Genomic DNA, 19,394 nt, shown 5'->3' with positions numbered 1-19,394 from the left:
TTGAGACTCCAAATTCTCCTGTCCTCCAGACTCACCTCAGGCAAGCCAAGGAATTGCTCTGTCCTTCAGGTTCCTTTTCTTTAAAAGGAGACTGCTTAGAATACGCAATGGTTAATGAGGAACTCTAGAATTATGTAACAACTATTGAACAAAAATAAGTAAACAAAAATGGTTGCAGCCTTCATAGACTTGCAACCGGAGTCTCTGTGTCATTACTGTATAGTGACTCTTTCTTTCCCTTTGACTTTAGTTATTTCAAAAACTTTCGATACTGCTCCTATGCTCCCCATGTCCGAATCTGTATACCTTCGACTGATGGCATTTCTTCATTTGAGGACCTCTTGGCTAACAATATCCTCAGAATATTTGTCTGGGTCGTAGCTTTCATTACCTGCTTTGGAAATCTTTTTGTCATTGGCATGAGATCTTTCATTAAAGCGGAAAATACGACTCACGCTATGTCCATCAAAATCCTTTGTTGTAAGTATGTTTCCTATCTAAATAGATTGAAGATCTCTTCTGTCGGCTCTGTGCTAGATGCAAGGTGACCTTCAGCAAACAGCATTTAATAGGAATTATATATGTCAGGCCATTTTAGTTCTACATATGAATCTGCTGCTTTTATTGGCTGCTTTGTTTTAGATTGCACGAGCTTTTGATTGCATGAGCTGGCAGTAATCTAGTACCTGGCCTTGGGGTAACTTGTCTTGGACATGTAGAGCTGATGAGTCAAAAGATGGATCATGGAGGGAGTTTTGTGGTTATAGAACAAAGCCTTGTTGAACCTCCAAATAGCATAACATCTATTCTTCCAAGATGCAGAAAATGAATGCCTTTGTAAACATGCAATTAATACATATTGCATGTTTAAAATCTAGCCCCCCAAAATCAACCCCACCCCCACATTTTTAAACTATAATCAAAGAGGTATTTTAGAAATAGTACAGATCTTGAGTTCCAGTGGCTTCCAGGTGCACCGTAGTAGGTGTTTTACGTACATTAGTGCATTTAACAGAGGATGAAGGAGCTAGACCTCACTAGAAAACTAAACTGTTGGATGCTCAGTGGGCAAACTGGGAAACACCAACACTCTATGTATGGATTCCGTAACAGGTGCGGACTGCCTGATGGGTGTTTATTTGTTCTTCGTGGGCTTTTCTGACCTCAAATACCGAGGCCAATATCACAAGTACGCCTTGCTGTGGATGGAGAGCCTGCAGTGCCGCCTCCTGGGCTTCCTGGCCATGCTGTCCACCGAGGTCTCTGTCCTGCTGCTCACCTACTTGACTCTGGAGAAGTTCCTGGTTGTCGTCTTCCCCTTCAGCAACATCCGCCCGGGGAAACGGCAGGCCTCCATCATCCTCACTTGCATCTGGATCGTGGGATTTTTAATAGCTGCAATTCCATTTTGGAACGAGGATTATTTTGGAAACTTTTATGGGAAAAATGGAGTGTGCTTCCCACTTTATTATGACCAAACAGAAGATATTGGAAGCAAAGGGTATTCTCTTGGGATTTTCCTAGGTAAATTCTATTTTTCATTTCCTGGACAAACGTGCTTTTATTAGAAATCCCTTAAATTTCAGCAAGGGTGAATTTGCCCATTAGAGGAAGTAAACTAACATGGGTAAGATTGTGTCCTTTTTAAAGGAGAGTTCTTGCTGCACATTTATAGAAATTTTTATTAAACTTTTTATTATAGAGATTTAGTGTGCAAAACAGCCATACTCTCAGGATCTCGGGAGGATCTTGTTATTATCTTTAAGCCCCTTCGATTTCACATCCAGCCAGAGGCTGGGCTGGAGGAAGTCTAGTTTCATCCCTTGTCCTGTGAACTATCAAGTTATTTGAACTCATATTTTTTACAATCTAGTTATGAGTTAAATACATAATAAGAAAATTCTAGAAACTCACGGGAGATTTTCAGAATGGAAATATCAGCTGCTTTGTTAAATGCAGCTATAAAGTCAGCAAAGTAAGAATACTTAATAAAATTCTTTCCTTTTCAATTTTCTTCATCCTTCCTAAGTTTTTGGAAAGGATGACTCTACATTCTATATTACAAATGTTAACTTCTTTACAGTTAACTTCTTTACAGCTTAAAAAAACACCTTTTTTGTACTGTCTAATATGTACCTCTCCTGCTTAAAATTAAAACTGTCCCTGTGTCCTCCATTTAACCAGGGTAATGTCATCGTTGACTCCCTTTCCCCAGCCAACAGGCTTGATTGTCCTTGTTTTTAAATCAGCATATGCCTTCTGTCTTCTCTTTCTTGCACTCTCTACCTACTGCCATCACCTTAGTGTAAAACCTTCTACCTCAACCCTGAATTATTCCATTAGCCCCTCTCAACTTTTGGCCTCTGGGACCTCCCTGCTCCAATTTATCTGTTTGCTTCCACCATTAGCATCTCCTGAGAACCTTGATACCCAGGTACCTCCTACGCCTACCAGCCCCTTAAGGCCCATCACAAAGGGCCCTGAGCCCCATTTAATAGCACCCCCTCCCCTATTTATAACTCTTTGGTGGAGGCTGTGTCACTCCCAGGGGTTGTGCGCTGTTCTTTGTCTTTCCTCATTGCACCTACGAGAGATGCTCGACACAGATGGCCTCCATGACACACACACACACAGTCATGCACATACACATGCACACACTTGCACACATACACACAGACAATATACACATGCAAACACATTCACATACACATGCATGCATGTGCACATACACACACACACTCATACACATGCATACACATGCACATACACACATACACTTGCACACATACAGACTTGGGCACACACATACAGGCATGTGCACACACACATGCACATACACACGCATGCACATACACATGCACACACTTGTACACACACACCTGCACATACATACACTCACACACATACACATGCAGACTTAGGCACACACATACACAGGCATGCACATACACATGTGTGCACAAACACACACATGCATGCATGTGCACATACACATGCACATATACATGTACACTCGCACACATACAGACGGGCACACACATATATAGGCATGCACACACACACGTGCACACACACACACATACACATGCAGACTTAGGCACACACATACACATGCATGCACACACACACTCACACATGCAATCACACATGCATACACATGCACATACACACACTTGTACACACACACCTGCACATACATACACTCGCACACACACATGCAGACTTAGGCACACACATATACAGGCATGCACATACACATGTGTGCACAAACACACACATGCATGCATGTGCACATACACATGCACATATACACGTACACTCGCACACATACAGACTTGGGCACACACATATACAGGCATGCACACACACACATGCACATACACACATACACACTTGCACACATACACATGCAGACTTAGGCACACACATACACATGCATGCACACACACACACACTTGCAGTCACACATGCATACACATGCACATACACACACTTGTACACACACCCCTGCACATACATACACTCACACACATACACATGCAGACTTACGCACACACATATACAGGCATGCACATACGCATGTGTGCACAAACACACGCATGCATGTGCACATACACATGCACATATACACGTACACTTGCACACATACAGACTGGGGATCACACATATACAGGCATGCGCACACACGCATGTGCACATACACACACATGCACATACACATGCACACTTGCACACATACACATGCAGACTTAGGCACACACATACACGTGTATGCACACACACACTCACACATGCACACACTCTGGGCCAAGCATGTTCTTTTGTATTCCAGATATACAACAGACCCCAGCCCTCCCAGACCTGGCAGGGGGGCAGGAGGTGGCAGAGGGGAACAGGTCCTGGCGTCCCAGGCTGAGAAATGCCACAAGGGAGGAGGGCAGGATGTTCTGGGTGACCGGAACCTGAGGACCAGGGAAGGCATCCAGCAGAAATGACCTCCAAAGCGAAGCCCAAAGGACAAGGAGGCCTTAGCCAAGAGAAGGCGGGGGGGGGGGAGAAGGAGGCCCAGGGCCAGGGCACGGGTGCCCTTGGTGGACTGGAGAAGTCGGGTGAGCTCCATCATACAGTTATGAATGGGGCTCGGCCGACAGGGCCTGGGTGTATTTCCAACAGAGAGACACACTCGGTGTTCACGGTGGAGGGGCCTTAGAGCTCTAGATAAAGCACACTTTCCCTTTCTACTAGAAGAATGTAAGCATGCACGCTCTTCCGAATACTTTTCATAGTTTAGATTTCCAGCAATGTCGCAAGGCAGGTGTGGACTCTGCGGACACCCCTAGCCCGGTCTCCCCTGCTGTGAGCACTTCATGTGACCGCAGGAAGCTCCCAACAGACCCTTTCGGTCCTTTCCTAAGTCTGTTTTCAGAATTGGGGCCAGAGAAGCATCTTCTCACCGGTTCCCTTTATTTCCTCCTTAACTACAGTTTCTCACAAGAAGCCTAAGACAAACCAATGTTATAAAATTCTATGGAATTGCTTTCTAGTGAGAGACCTTGGAATACAAAAAGGCTTTGATAAAAATAACTGAACACTTCGGATTTAAAGCTCTTCGCCCTGGATTTCGCCAGGCTTACATACAGTCTGTGTTCAGAGGAACAGTTTTTAAGCAACTTTGAAAATATATGCAAATATTATGCTCATTATGAGAAATAAGATCATCAATCTGAGGATTTTTTATTACAGTGAGAATAAAGCAAACTGAGCACCTAAAAAGTCAGCATTACTGCGGACAGTGTTGTTAAGTGAGAATCTTTTGGACATGTTTGGCCCTAAAGGAATGATACATATAGTTGAATTTTAATTTTTTTTCTTATTTCTTCTTTTTCTAAAACGAGTCTAAGAAGTTATGCACCGTACTAGCTTAAACTACTCTACAAAAACTGAAGAAAAATAAACCAAAATGTATTTTTATTCTATGTATTATTTTCATTTAAGACCCAAGACAGAAGGAATAATGTTTCTGAGGTAGTTCCCTTCTTGCTCAATCCCAAGGTTTTCCTTTTCATATTTATAAGATAAGTGAATGAAGCTACCTTTATTTTTCAGGAAGTGCATTTGATTACAGTAACCCCTTAAGATTTGAAATCGCACAGAGCTAAAAGCAAAAGTAGCTCATTTTCATACTTCTAAAGAAGCAAGAGCTTACCTCATGATAACCGCGGCTCTGGATTTCAGAAGGCCATAATTCTTCACAAAGGACTTATATATTCGAAATCGCTTTTTTTTTTTTTTATGTGGCAAACCCAAGTCCTTTAGCTTGTTGCAGCTTATAGCCTTGAACTCAGGGTTTTAGCCGAACACCACTGGGCTTATAAAAAAGAAACGCCTTTATAATGGGCACCAGGTATAACATGTAAGTACCACAGCATCTTTACATCCGAGATGCTAAGAAGTGTGCTTTCCCCAACAGGTGTCAACTTGCTGGCTTTCCTCATCATTGTGTCTTGCTATATCACTATGTTCTGTTCCATTCAAAAAACGGCCTTGCAGACATCGGAAGTACGGAATCACATTGGAGGAGAGGTGGCTGTGGCAAATCGCTTCTTTTTTATAGTGTTCTCTGATGCCATCTGCTGGATTCCTGTGTTTGTGGTTAAAATTCTTTCCCTCTTCCAGGTGGAAATACCAGGTCAGTCCCTCATTTTACTCAAAAGTATGTCATGCCTTCTTGTGCCATCTGTTTGTCGAGGCCAGGGCAAGGATGAGCAGCTACTGCACAGGACAGGGCCTTGCCCATTAGCAAATCCTCCATACACGCCTACAGCTTCCATACGAAGGGATGTTATTCCACCTTGTCTTTTATAACTGGCATTCTGAGATAGAAACTGTTAAGTGTTGCAATCCAGCCAGGGGAAAATAAAAAGCAGGAGCTAGAGAGAAACTACATCTGTGTGTCTGCATCTACCTGAGCTAGATCGTGGTCTTTTATCAGGAGGGCACATTAAGGATCAAAATAGGCATGCCCAGGTTCTACCCTGGACCTCTGGATGTAGCTCTCCAAGGGTTAAGCCGGTGGATGGCCTGTGACCCTGAGATATACACCCCTGTATAGTTTGCATCAGTTTCCTTGGCTTAGCTCAGCGGTTTTATACTGGACTCTTGGAGGACAAGACGTTCTGTGGAAGTGCCTCATCCAAGAGGCTGGGTTCCCTGGCCCACACCACAACCACAACCACAACCACAGCAGGTCACTGTTCATTACTTAGCATTTTACTAATGCCCTTTCTGGAATCTAGAGATCATGCCCCCTAGGGCCACCCAAGGCTTAGCCCAACTCGAAGTGAGAGAGCTTAGATCATGGCCAACTTATGCTTCCCCCACTGCAAATCTCCATGAAGAATACCTCTAGGGCAGGGCTCTGTCTTAGTCACCTTAGCACCCCTGTGTCAAGCAAAATGACTGACACATCAACAGCCCATATAAAAGTGATGAGGGCACAGCTAAACAGCCGGCCATCATCCCTCCAACCTGTGACCCTCCAGCGTGTTCACAAAACCATGGGGGCCCTTGTTGAAAGCCTGCTGCAAAGCAACACAGAACATCCACAGTAACCCCCTAATATGTTAACTTAGCTTGCACAACAAGGTGCAGATAGATGTACCTTAAGCCACTGCAGACGTGGAAGTGAAAATCAGAAAAGAGATCAGGGCTCCACTTGGAAGTCTTTGCTGGATGGTGAGAGCAGAAACTATTTCAGCTTCTTGGACATCTCAGTTTTTACATTCTCAGTACATCAAATTCAACAGGACTAAAATACCCATTGGCTTCCATTGCTCATGGAACAAAGTCCAAATGTTGGGATTAGTGTAAAAATACTTCTTACCTCCCTCCCTCATGTTACCCAGGATCTAGGAACATGGGCATTATTGAGCTTTTTCTCCACACTTTTCTGATGTCCTGCCTTTGCCAAAGCCATCCCCGCCACTTGGATTATACTTTTTACTTGTATCTCTAGCCTTCTAGATGCCTCTTCTCATCTTTCAAGGCTCAACCCAAAACTGCCTCCCCCACGGAACCACTGTGGATCTCTCCCCCACTCATCCAACCCAGTGGCTCAACTGTTCATCGTATTTTGTTTGAACCTCACTTATCGGCCTCTTTGGAACTGCCTCATATCAGTGTTATTTTTGACGACGTCCATTGCTCCCTCCAGGAGGCTGAGGGCTGTGTCTTTTTCATCTTTGCATTTTCCACAGGGCTTTTTCTACATTGGTTATTTAATAAATGCCTTTTCAATTAAAGAAGCTGAGCTGGTCCGAGAGCAATGATGTGGCTGGGGTTTGTCCCCCCACTCCACCCACACCTCTGTGTCCTTTCCACCCCAGGCCTTTGGGGGGACACAGCCTGGCGTGGTAGGAGGCGGGCCAGGCCATGAGTGGGCGGGGGTCCTGGCCTCCTTTCTGTCCCTGCCACTGACGGGGCACTTAGAGAAGTCACATTGCTTCCTGGAGATAATTTCCCAGACAGTCCCTCCATTCCTCCCAGTTTTAGTGTCCTGCAATTCTGTTAGGGCCATGAGGCTTTTCCTCTCTGGGTTAGAATCAAGAGACGTTTTGTGACCCCCAGTTTCTGACGGCAGCAGGAGCAATCAGCATCCTTAGAGAGTCTGAGAACTTCAGATCACCATATGTCTAATAAACACCCTCCATTACGGGAACAGGAACGGCGACAGTGTCTTGTTAAAACATCACTGGGCCAGAGGGCAGTACTTTGGGGTTTGTCTGGCACACTGTGGTGGACTAGGAAAGAAGTCTTTGTAAGATTTGACCAAGCCCTTTGCTACTTGCCCCACGTCCCCCGGCAATATACAAAATGCTCCTTCCTGGACCCCGTTCCTGCCCTCCAAGATCGGGGCGCTACTCACTGATGCCAGCTGGGGTCCGCCCGAGGGGTCAGGGAGCTTGAGCCCTCCCGGCTCAGCACCAGCTGCTGGTCTGAAGTTAGGGAGTCAGCCCGAGGCAAACGTGACATCCCGCGGGGCAGTGTGGACGAACATGGCCTGACCGGCTTTGCCTGACGTGAGGCCGAGGTCAGGCGATGTGCGTGCGCCAGGCTGGGGTGGGCCTACTGGCCACAATTTCCTTTGGGGCCACAGCAGACAAAAAGCAACTTACTTCATTTGTTTTTCTTCAATCATTAACCATGCAGATCATTTTTTTTTTTAAATGAAGGTCAAGTAACATAAAATTTTATTTAATAAATATAAGATATACTAAAATATAAAACTTTTCCCTCCCATATTCTTCCTAATAAAAAAGAAATAAGGAGAAGAAAGTGAAGATGGGATGGGAAAAGAGAAAGGCTAATATAGAATAAGAAAAGAGAGCAATAAAAGGAAAGGAGGGCAAAGAGAAGGGGAAGATTAGATCAGAGGTCGGAGAAGACATTAAAAAGAAAGACAGAAAGGAAGAAGAGGGGAGAGACCCAGAGAGGAAGAGAGGATGTAAGGGACAAAGTAGGGGTAAGAGAAGAACAAGCAATGGCATTTAAAAGAAGAAAATTGCAGGAGGTGACAACAAAGGATAGTGAGAAAGTATCGCTGGTTGTCACTCCAGCTGAAGTTCTAACTGTTGAACTAATCTGAGAACAGCAGATATTAAGGTGGAAAAGGGAGGTCCGTGGAATACCCTGACTTCCGTCAGACAAGTTTTCAGACGAGGCAGGTGAGCACGCGGGAGGTGAAGGGCTTTGCCCATAGTCCCGTAGCTGAGAAGCGTTGACCACAGGGGTAGCTGTGATTCAGGCAGAAAATACATTTCATTCTAGCCCAGAAAATGATAGAAAGGACACTGTCTTTCCAAATGTCTCCTCCCAAAGAAGAATTGTGTGTGGCATCTTCCCCGAATATTCTATCAGTATCTGTAAGGTTTGCCACAAAAGGAATCCATTAGGCTGTGGGGCCGTGTCCTTCTTTGCTCTTCAGATCTTTAGCCCGGTTCCGAATAGGACAGTGGGTCAACCTCAGGGCTCAGGCCTGGATAAAGGGGGGACCGAGGGCAGATCTGACTCCTGGATCAGAAGTTAACTGAACCCGAGTCCATTGATTGAGAATTATTGCCTTATTTCCTTATTTTTATATAAAGAAAGGCAATAAAGACTGGAAAAGTTCATTATATAGCAATCAATAATTTGCAAAAATGCTTTCTCATATTTCCTCTCTATTGCTCTCACAACCTGTGAGGCCGTTATGGAAATTCAGAGAGGTTAAATGGTAGAAACTGGAATTCATACATTCAGAGAAATTAAATGGTAGACCTGGGATTCATAGCTCCTCAGCTCTACTCATATAGAAAGTTTCAATAAGGCGAGAGAAAATTTACATGAATTAGGTTGCTCTCTCAAAAACAGCAATGACTGTAAAATGTTATGTATATTTTGTGTCTATCTCAAACCTCAACTTCTATCTTTTTCACACTCCATTTCCTTCTCCAGGCACAATCACTTCCTGGATAGTCATTTTTTTCCTTCCGGTAAACAGTGCTTTGAACCCCATCCTCTACACCCTCACAACCAGCTTTTTTAAGGACAAGTTGAAACAGCTGCTACCCAAACATCGGAGGAAATCAGTTTTCAAAACTAAAAAGAAAAGTTTGTCTGTGTCCATTGTGTGGACAGATGACTCCTCTTCACTTAAACTTGGGGTTTTGAACAAAATCACTCTGGGGACAGTATAATGAAACCAACTTAGCACTCATGGTTTTAGCTCACTGGACTGTCAAAGGACTACCTAAAACAAGATACAGCTTTTGGCAGATGATGTGTGTAACACTTTTCCTCTCTCCAGATGGCAAACCTTTCTGCACCGAGAGCACAATGGAGCAACTTGTGGCTTTGCATTCCGGGGGCAGCTGAGATCCTGCTCGCCTGTGCAGAAAACTGTCCCCAAATGGGCTTTTCCTCACCCTTCCATGCCTGGAACACAGAGTCTGTATACAGTAGGCTGATACACAGTTGATCTCAGTCAATGCCACCAGCTTGCTAGAATGCCCGCATTCTGGCACCACTCACACGGCGTGCTTTTAAATCAAGTTGCACTGTCCACAGAATAAACACATTCACTACATCTAGTTCCAGTGTGACCATAACCACAGAAGCGTAACATCTCTTTCCTTGCTTTTTCAACATCGGATAAAGCCATCAGCATCCTGCTGAACTGACAGCAAGGGATTTCCGAGATACTCACCATCCCCAAGTCCTACCCTGTGGCGACTAATGGAGCAGCGACTTGGAAAGCAGAATGTCATACAAGGTTTCCCACTCCTGAAATATGATCAGAGATGTACACTGGTGGAAACATTCCCCTTCTTGGCTTTTATTTAATGTCAGAGGAGCTGAGATCTTAAGATATTTTCCTTAAGGTTGCCCAAGGCACAAATGAAAATCGGGCCTCCCAACTGCCAAAAACCACGCTTTCATATTTTTTAAGTACATATTTCTTTATGGCAGTATCCATCTTGCTGGCAAGTCCTGCCATAATTAAACATGCAGATAAGAAGCATTAAAGGATATTTAACAATAGTGGCTCCATTTGGGACCATTTTCTTCCTCAGATAAATTCCCATTACTTTTAACAAAAAGGCAAGTACATTTGGATTTGTTTTTTCTTGCAAATGAAAAATACTCAAGAAGGCCTGGATGTATTTTTATACTGAAAGTTTGTATGTGAGAAAAAAAAAGAATTGGGTAAATAAAATTTTATTTTGTACCTATCTGTATTTTATTTTAAGCTTAAAAAAGGCCTTGGGTAGAGTTTATTGACTGTTACACACATCCTTCTGATGAAGAATGTAGCTAGGAAACATAGCGCTTGGCAAGACATAGCTTACATTCTTCTTTTCCACTTTTGTCAAAATAAGAGGTAGTAACTTACTGTCTTTACTCACTGCATCTCGGTTCCTTTAATGAGATAAAATGCAAGCATCTGACTGAGGACACCAGATCCTTTTGACTGCATATGAAAGGAAATGCCCCTTTACCTAGTAGCATCCAGGAAAGAAAGAAACTCAGGCTTTATGTGTCAGAGCTGTTCTGGTAATTCACTTGTTATTACTTAATATTGACTAAAACCACAATGTGAGTTCCTTCATTTCGATCAAGTGACATTTCTTACATCAGTGAAAATCCTTCCACTAAGATTCTAGATAGAATGTTCCCACCCATTGACCAGTTGACCTTTTTCCTTAAGGTTTCAAACTTTGCTCAATCTGTCTCTTCAACATGACTAGTTGCTTTCCAATTATTTTCCATATCCACTGACAATTTAACAATGTTCTTTCTCAATCTTTGCTCATCATGTGAATTATTTATTTCCTAATGCATTTCCCAACCTCAGTAGGATAAACAAGGGATGTACCTTGAGCCTAGGGTATTTCAATCTGAGCATAAATGGGTGTTTCCAGTTCTTGGAAAGCATCATCCAGGGCCTGTGGACCAAACATCTTGGAAATGTGGTTTGGTACTAGCCACACTCTTATCCTTGAGCAACAGACATGAGAAGCACAAGGTCAGATGCTTGAAAGAAGCAGGCAGCACATCTCACAGTCAAATAGAAGTCCCAAATTGGTCAGCAACATGCCAACAAATAGCATAAAGCTTACTGGTTTACAATCTTATTCTAAACTACTACATAAACAGAAAACTATCAGAAATAATTTTTGATTTTAGCAAATAATAGGTTCATGTCTAAATTCATTTAAGTCATTTGTGTTATGTCAGAATTGTTTTCTAAACCCAACATTTCTATGTGGTTATGAAAACACTCCATGTGCTTGTGAACCATTTTCCATGACAATATAAACATTAATTCAACATCACCCCGGAATTTGAGAGCCCACAGACTGTGCCATTTCTGAGAAGGTGATGGCAAATCATCTGCTCCACTATTCCAAAATGTGTTTGTGTTTAAATGACATCTTCTCTGGGAAGGACAAAGAAAAGATGTCGTAACAAGTCAATATGGAGCTTCAGATGACTGTACAGAAAGAGGGTCTGAGGTTTATTTGTGTTGGACGTGAATTGTTGACATCACTTTGTTTCATTCTTAAGGGGACAAAAAGCCTTAAGAGCATTTATATAAAACACAGATGGAAAGGGAGGTACCCCAAAGAACTGCAAGAGCCCACAGTTTATAATCGTCTCCAAGAGACTCTGTTTTCCTTCGGGACCCACTATGGAAAATGTCAGGAAAAGAGGAGCTAGAAATGGCTCCCTCTTTGGCGCTTGCTGCTGAGCCATCTTCCACCCCAAAGGTGGAATCTTACGATCGCTGAGGGCTCCTGGGATGACACCTCAGGCTGGGGGCACTTTATAAACCATAAAGGGCGGGGCAAATGTCAGTTACCACCACCAATTCAGGAACTTCTTTTGCAAAATGCCTGTGGCATGGGCCTTCCAGTTTGGGAAGGTGGGTTTGGCGCCTGAGTTGCTACTGAGCTACTTGTCTTCTTCTTTATTCAAGACCAGACTTCAGGCACCTGCCCTCTGTGGAAAATGAGGTGTTTCGTAAATGTCAATGATTCAAGAGAATTTCTAAGGGAGCTTCTCCCCCACATACGAATCAGAGGCTCAGCCAGAGTAGTCTGACCCTACAGGCCAACCGCACAGCTAGCGCCTAATATTAAGGACCTCCAACACGACCTTACATTTTAAAGAGTGCCTCCAAATGGTGAGCCAACGCCTTTTACAAAGCCCACATCTGCCCCTCAGAATGACGGAGTCCTTGATTAGGGGCTCCAATTGGTCAATTTTTTAGTAGCTACATTCACATGTTTTCCTACCCTTGTTCCTAGAATGGATTCAAACACGGTCGTGTTTGCAGATAGTTCATAAGTAGCCGTTTCTGAGTTTATACTTACTCTCTTTGGGAAGGAGCTCTGTTTAGGGTTCACAATATGATCTCCTGGGTTGAGAAAGGAAAAAAATAAATAAATTTTCTGAGACTCACAGAGAAGCACTTTCTGTTTTGTGGGCTTTCTTACGAATTCCGGGAGCGTGGCTGCGCTGCCTGCCTCCCAGTGTGATGGCGTGTAAGAGAAGGTGGAGCGGGTAGAACTTGAAAACTCCTGTAAAGTAAAAACCAGAAGAAAGAGAAGGGGAAAAAAGAGATTCACAGCTCCTATAACCGTCAGAGTCTGGGGAGGTAAAGAGAGCAGATAAGAGTGTTTCAGAAACAAACACACAACTGAACGCACATTCAGTCATTCAGACGGCCGCTCGGCTCGAGTCCTTTGAGAAATGACGAATTCAGAATATTATAGCCACAGAAACTCACACCCTGCCCTCTCCTCCTTTCCTGCCCTAACTCCCTGATTCACACAGACTCACACAGATTATTGCTATTGTAAGTGTAAATAGCAATTAATATAGGAAAAAAAAAGAAAACTAATTTTCCCTGGTGCAAAAAGGGAAAGCAACTCTCCCCCACCCCCTTTTCTTAGAGCATCTACTTTAAAAATGTGTATTCCTCTTTTTAAAACCTAAATAAGTCTTTTGCCAGCTTTAGAGCCAGCTTTAGAGCCAGGAATGTCTTTCTCAAGGACCTGGAAGCCATTTCTCAGATGTGTAAATATCAACGAAGATAGTACCCTTATCTCCCATTTCCATGGGAGTTTAATTCAGGCATCTGGCTCCAAATTGAAACCATCTACCCGTCACAGAGATATGAGAAGTTTTATTATTCCTTTGGAAAAAGGCAATTAGCAAGCACAAAGGCCACCCCCATTACCAGGCGAATTTCAGACTGTGAGCAATGGGGCCCTGGAGTCCTCTGGATTGACGACTAGTTTCCTTTACCTTGAGAACTACTGGCTGTGTCTGCCCAGCAATATGGAAGGGTGAAGTTTCTTTTGTCTTTGCAATTATTCAGCAATGATAATAAAACTGTTTTCTTTCTCTCTTACTTTTTGTGGGGAGGTTTTCTGGGTTGGCAGGAGATTGTTTTGTTAGTTCTATTCCCCCACATTATCCACTGAGAATCTCCTACAACCAATGGGATCAGGGACTGAGGGACCCTATCGTGATGGATGGATGGAGGTCACCTTTGATGGCAGCTCCAAATTGTGTCCATTCCAAAGCTTGTTATGGACTTACTGCCACAGCCGTTATCACTTTGACTAAAAGTGCTAGTGGAATAGTTGTTAATACAACAGAGTGGGCTCTATCTCAACTTAATCCTTTTGTGGTCTATTTTGAGTGGTTTTAAATGACTAGTAATGAAATTACAGTAAATAGGGTGACATAACTTCTTATCTTCTAAACCATCCTCATGTTTCTAACAGAAATAGAGTGAATGGCTTTTGTTCTAGATTTGTGCTTTGACTCTTAATTGCTTCATTTTACCCCACTCTGAACTGGGCAGGGGAATGTGGAAATGAATATCAGGCATGTTCCCCTCACCTTAAAGCCTAGATCCAGCTCTGGGAAATTCCAACAGTTTTATTTCCTTCTTGTGGTCCTGAGCTGGTACTTTTTTATTTTTCAACAAAAGTCACCTCTAGCATCACACGTTGCCAGCTGAAACGTTATTTTAAAGTTTAAGAGTGTTGAGGTGTCCTTGTGTCTCATCTGCCTTTTTGCCATCCCCCACCCTGCCAAGTCCGCTAAAGTACCCACCCTAGGAGTCTTGTGAATGTAGGCTCGCTTCACTCCTAATTAAGTGACCCATAAAAAGATGAAAAATGAGACTTCATCTTTCTCTATTTCTTTCTTCTCTCCTTTTCACTTATAGAAGCTTCTCTCTGTCTTAACTCTTTGGCTGGACCTTGTGATACCATCTTCATATGTATCTTCCAAGGAAACTAGGAGTAAAGGTAGAAGACTGAACATGTAGTCAATTCTTGGGTTCAATAAATGCTTATGAATGGAAAGAAGGAAGGAAGGAAGGAAGGAAGGAAGGAAGAAGAGGAAGGAAGGAAGGAAGGACCAATCCAACTCAAAGTTCCATTTCTGCTGCATCTGTGGTCTAGAGCAGGTGTGTGATAGTTTGGATTATTATGTCCCCCAAAACACCATGTTCTTTAATGTAATCTTGAGGGGGCAGATGTATTAGTGTTGATTAGGTTGGAATCTTTGGACTGGGTTGTTTCCATGGAGATGTGACCCACCCAACTGTGGCTAATACCTTTGATTAGATTATTTCCATGGAGGCATGGCCCTGCCCATTCAGTGTGGGTCTTGATTAGTGTACTGGAGCCCTATAAAAGCTCAGATAGAAGGAGCTCACTGCCGCAGCCAAGAGAGGCATTTTGAAGATGGCCGTTCAAAGCTGACACTGACATTTTGGAGAACGCCATTTTGAAACGTAACCTGGGAGCAAGCAGACACCAGCCACGTGCCTTCCCAGCTAACAGAGGTTTTCCCGATGCCAATGACCTTTCTCCAGTGAAGGTGCCCTATTGTTGATGCCTTAGCTTGAATACTTTATGGCCTTAAGACTGTAGCTTTGTAACCAAATAAACCCCCTTTATAAAAGCCAATCCATTTGCGGTGTTTTGCAAAATGGCAGCATTAGCAAACTAGAACAAGGTGTAAGAACATCGTTTACCCATATAATAGACTTGTTTAATAAGAAGTAATTTCAACACTCTGAGAAAAATGTAAAGGAATGAGTATAAGAAGTAAGCACCTCAGTTATTTACAACTTTAAAATCCAGTTATATTTTTTTAAGTAGCCACAGTAAAAAAATCCTTTCTTGCTGAAAGATTTACTTCCAGTTGATCATGTTATTTTGGACTTTCTTAAAAACTCTAATTCCATACAAGGATGATTTTTTTGCAGGCATACCTCAAACATAACATTTATCACAATGTATTGCAACTAAGTCTGGTGGAGACATTAGCTTTAATCTCTTTGTTCAGAAACAAGCAGAGTTCAAGCAAACACAGTAGTAATTCAGTGAGTAGTAATGAATAAATTAATGAATATAATACCTCATAAGGAAATGAGTGAAAGGGAGTCATATCCTTTTATTCAATTCTGTAAACTTTTGTTTTCTTTTTTACAATTTTATTCAGCATCACCATTCAAATTTACAGTTATAAAAATGGTAAACAAAGTTATAGTGTTGGTGAAAATGTAATTAATTAATCCAAGGACATATTTCATTTCATCACTGACAAATTTCAGAAGAATAGCGAATCAATGAAAAGATGTACAAAGATGAGCAAAGAAAAATAGTTGGAAAAAATATGTTTTATTGTTCTCTAACAAATGTGACCTCCAGTCACATGTGAAAAAGGAGACAAAAAGTCACTTTTTAGAACATTAATGTTTGCTGTAAGTTAATTTCTAGGGGTTGAAGAAGTAAAGACAAGTGAGAACATTTGTGATTGGTTGGGCTTTCTGACAAAGTGAAGCTCTGGTTGGCTGCTTAACTAGAAGATCCACCAACACAATTTGCAAAGAATAAAAACATAAGTTTGTGGTTATTGCTAGATACACCTTAATTAAATGTCAAATACCAGGTGATTGGTATCAGGTGGAGAGTAGAAAAAGGAACCCACCCTCATCACATTTTTCTTGTGATTTTTAAAGTGTTCAGTGTAATAAGTTATAAACTATATAGATTGTCTTCCAAGTATTTTTTCACTGAAGACAGCAAAATACCCCACTTCTATTTCTCAGAAAGTAGTTGACATTGGATTTAGTTTACCTTCACATGAGGAAGTTGCTTCAGTTTCTTTAAAAGGGAATTTTTTATTGGGAGTATGAAAAATTGGGGCCCCAAAAACAATGGACTCATAAGGAAATTGTTTCCTCCAGAGATAAAGGATATATTGGTGATTGTTTCACCCATTTTTTGCCCAACATATAGGTCTTCCATTGTCAATAATGCAACTGACAGTCCAATTTTAGTGATAGAATTATGTGCTTCCTTTGCAAGGACCTAAGTCTATTGAGTATAAGGTTAAATGGAAAATTAGTTCCTCAGAATTTTCTTACCCTTTAAACCCCAAAATGTGCCCATGCCTTTTGACGAAAAGTATTAGTGGCATAAACAATTAAGGAAAGAAGTACCTAATAAAAGTTCAATACAATTTCAAATCCACTAGTTCAGAATTTTGACACCAGCCAGGTTAATGCCTTCCTTTGTATGGCTTATGGAAAAAGGCTTGGAAGCTATTAAATAATCCAAATAGGTGTTCAGAGGAAATATTTCACTCTTAAGAGACTTCAGACGTACTTTGACAGCATCTGTTTGCTTGTGAACGATATCGTTTGAACTTACCCATTCAATAAATCAGGTTGGATGTGGACCTCTGCTCTGATTTATTCATCTAACTTAAATTCCGAGCAGCCTGGCACAGTGGAAAGGCTTGCGTCTGTGCTATGATGCGTGTAGTAACTGCTCTACCTGCTACCCAGGGCTGCCACGAAGAGCAAGGGAGAGGCTGCGGGGGAAGCCAGAGCCCAGCCTCTCTCTGCCAGGGAGGGGCTGAGCTTTATCCACCTCGTCATTTCCAGCATCTGTCACTGGGAGACTTTATTATTTAATTGCATGTTTTAGACCTGCATTTTCTTTTGGAATATCCCTTTGTTTTCCTACAGATCACCCCTGTCTCCTCCCCACCTCCACCCACAGTCTTTCCACCTGTATCTGGCTGACACCACAGTTCTATTTGTCAGAGCTTTTCTTTGGTAGAACACGGATCACTTGCTTATTGTGAACAGAAAAAGGATGTGTGCCTGTGCATAACCTTCCGAAATATTTCTTGCTTTGTGTCCTCTCTTCAAAGACATTTAAAGAATTAAGGGTTTTCCAGCCCCCAAGTGCAGGTTTGGGGATCATTCGACTGCAGGATCCACTACGCATGTGCCCATGAGATCCACGCAGACGATGACAGCCTGACAGCCGGGCCGCGCTGGTCTCCTTGGAAACCACCATCTCTAAGCAGTGACTCACCGGACGCAGGGGGAGCTGGGTGGGCCGTGAGTCACGTCAGGAAATGGCACACACACCCCCACCCCCAGGCAGGGGCTGGTTCGCTTTGCTGATTCACCCCCACCTACCCCTGCCTCAGTCTGCACTCCACAAGCCTTTCCGTTCATTCATCTTGTCCCGTGGTGCTGAAGGCTCACCCAACTTCTCTCATCACTCACGGAGCCCCCACAGTCAAGTCCAGATCAAGAAAACCCTGCTCTCTACAAACGCTCCAAGCAGGCACTGTCTTCCAGGCTGTTTCCCCAGCTGTCAAGTTAACAACCAAGATGGGCTTCGGCAGACGATAGTTTTTGCACAATAATTTTTGCACAAGTCCTCACACCTCTCTGGTCTCTGAGTATTTTGCCTCTAGTGGACAAACTTGCACATTTCTTAAAAAATGTGATCACACGTCGCGTTTCCATGCTTTGTGGGGGAAGTGGATCCAGGGTCAGGTCTTTCCAGTTTTCAACCCTGGAATCAGAGGATTTCCCGATTGACAGGAAGGGGAAAATGGGGAGTGGAATGCAGCTCTGGACACAGATCAGTGTGGATGGGCCGGGGAGCAGAGAGGTTTGCCAGCCTCAACTAATCTCCTCTCGTAACACCAAGCAGCACTTTGTCACCAGCCTGCGACCGAGGCCTTCCATTCCCAGGACAATCCCAGGGGCGCCCCCAGTAGCACCTGGAGAAGCAGCACAGGGTTCAGGGACGAGCCCCACTGCGGGTTCTGACAGAGGACAGGGTGCACATCGATCAGTGCCTGAGATTCGCGGACCCTCCAACCTGCCCACTTTTCCTTGGATGGGGCCGCGAGAGGGACACAGCCGCCTCCAGAGAGCTTTCATGTCTTGGGGGTGTCTCGGTTTGCCAGGGCTGCTATGACAAGCACCAGCCAGTGGGTGGGACTAAACAACAAGCATTTATTGCCTCATAGTTGGAAGCTGGACGTCCAAAATCAAGATGTCGGCAAGGCCATGCCTTCTCCCAGGAATGGCAGCGTCTTGGCTGCATCTGTCTTCCATCACGTGACCGTCTCTCTTCTCTGGCTTCTTCTGAATTTTGACTGACTGCATCTGAATTTCCTCTCTTTTCAAGGCCTCCAGTCATATGGATCAAGACTCATCTGCTTCAATCTGGTCACACCATAGCTTATACCCACATCTTCAGAGGTCCTATTCACAGGGTCACAGTTGAGATTTGCACATGTCTTTTGTGAGGGGCATGAGTCAAATCCCCAACTTAGGGGCTATGGTCACATCCTCCCTAGACCTCACAAGTGCATGCAAATCCCTCTGTCCTGCAGATCCTTTGAATTCTGGGTCTGGGTGACAAGTCTTTCTAGGGTGTTTATGGTGGGGCTATAAGAACCTAGTGAAACAGGGCTTTGGAAATTGAGAGCAGGTTTGAGAGAGA

At 43.3% G+C, this 19,394-nt stretch overlaps 1 protein-coding gene across 1 annotated transcript in view; it reads left to right on the top strand.

The window, feature by feature from the left end:
• The window catches only part of RXFP2 (relaxin family peptide receptor 2), a 44,066-nt gene extending 34,332 nt beyond the window's left edge, over positions 1-9,734 (top strand). Inside the window, 4 exon segments of the mRNA XM_037799887.1 lie at positions 251-480; positions 1,114-1,524; positions 5,471-5,689; positions 9,493-9,734. Coding sequence (XP_037655815.1) covers positions 251-480; positions 1,114-1,524; positions 5,471-5,689; positions 9,493-9,734 — 1,102 coding nt within the window.
• Positions 9,735-19,394: the final 9,660 nt, after the last annotated feature.

This window comes from Choloepus didactylus, chromosome 12, assembly GCF_015220235.1.
Source record: "Choloepus didactylus isolate mChoDid1 chromosome 12, mChoDid1.pri, whole genome shotgun sequence".
Lineage (NCBI taxonomy): Eukaryota > Metazoa > Chordata > Mammalia > Pilosa > Megalonychidae > Choloepus > Choloepus didactylus.
Note: the sequence above shows the minus strand (reverse complement) of the source record. Positions and strands in the feature narration are given on the sequence as shown.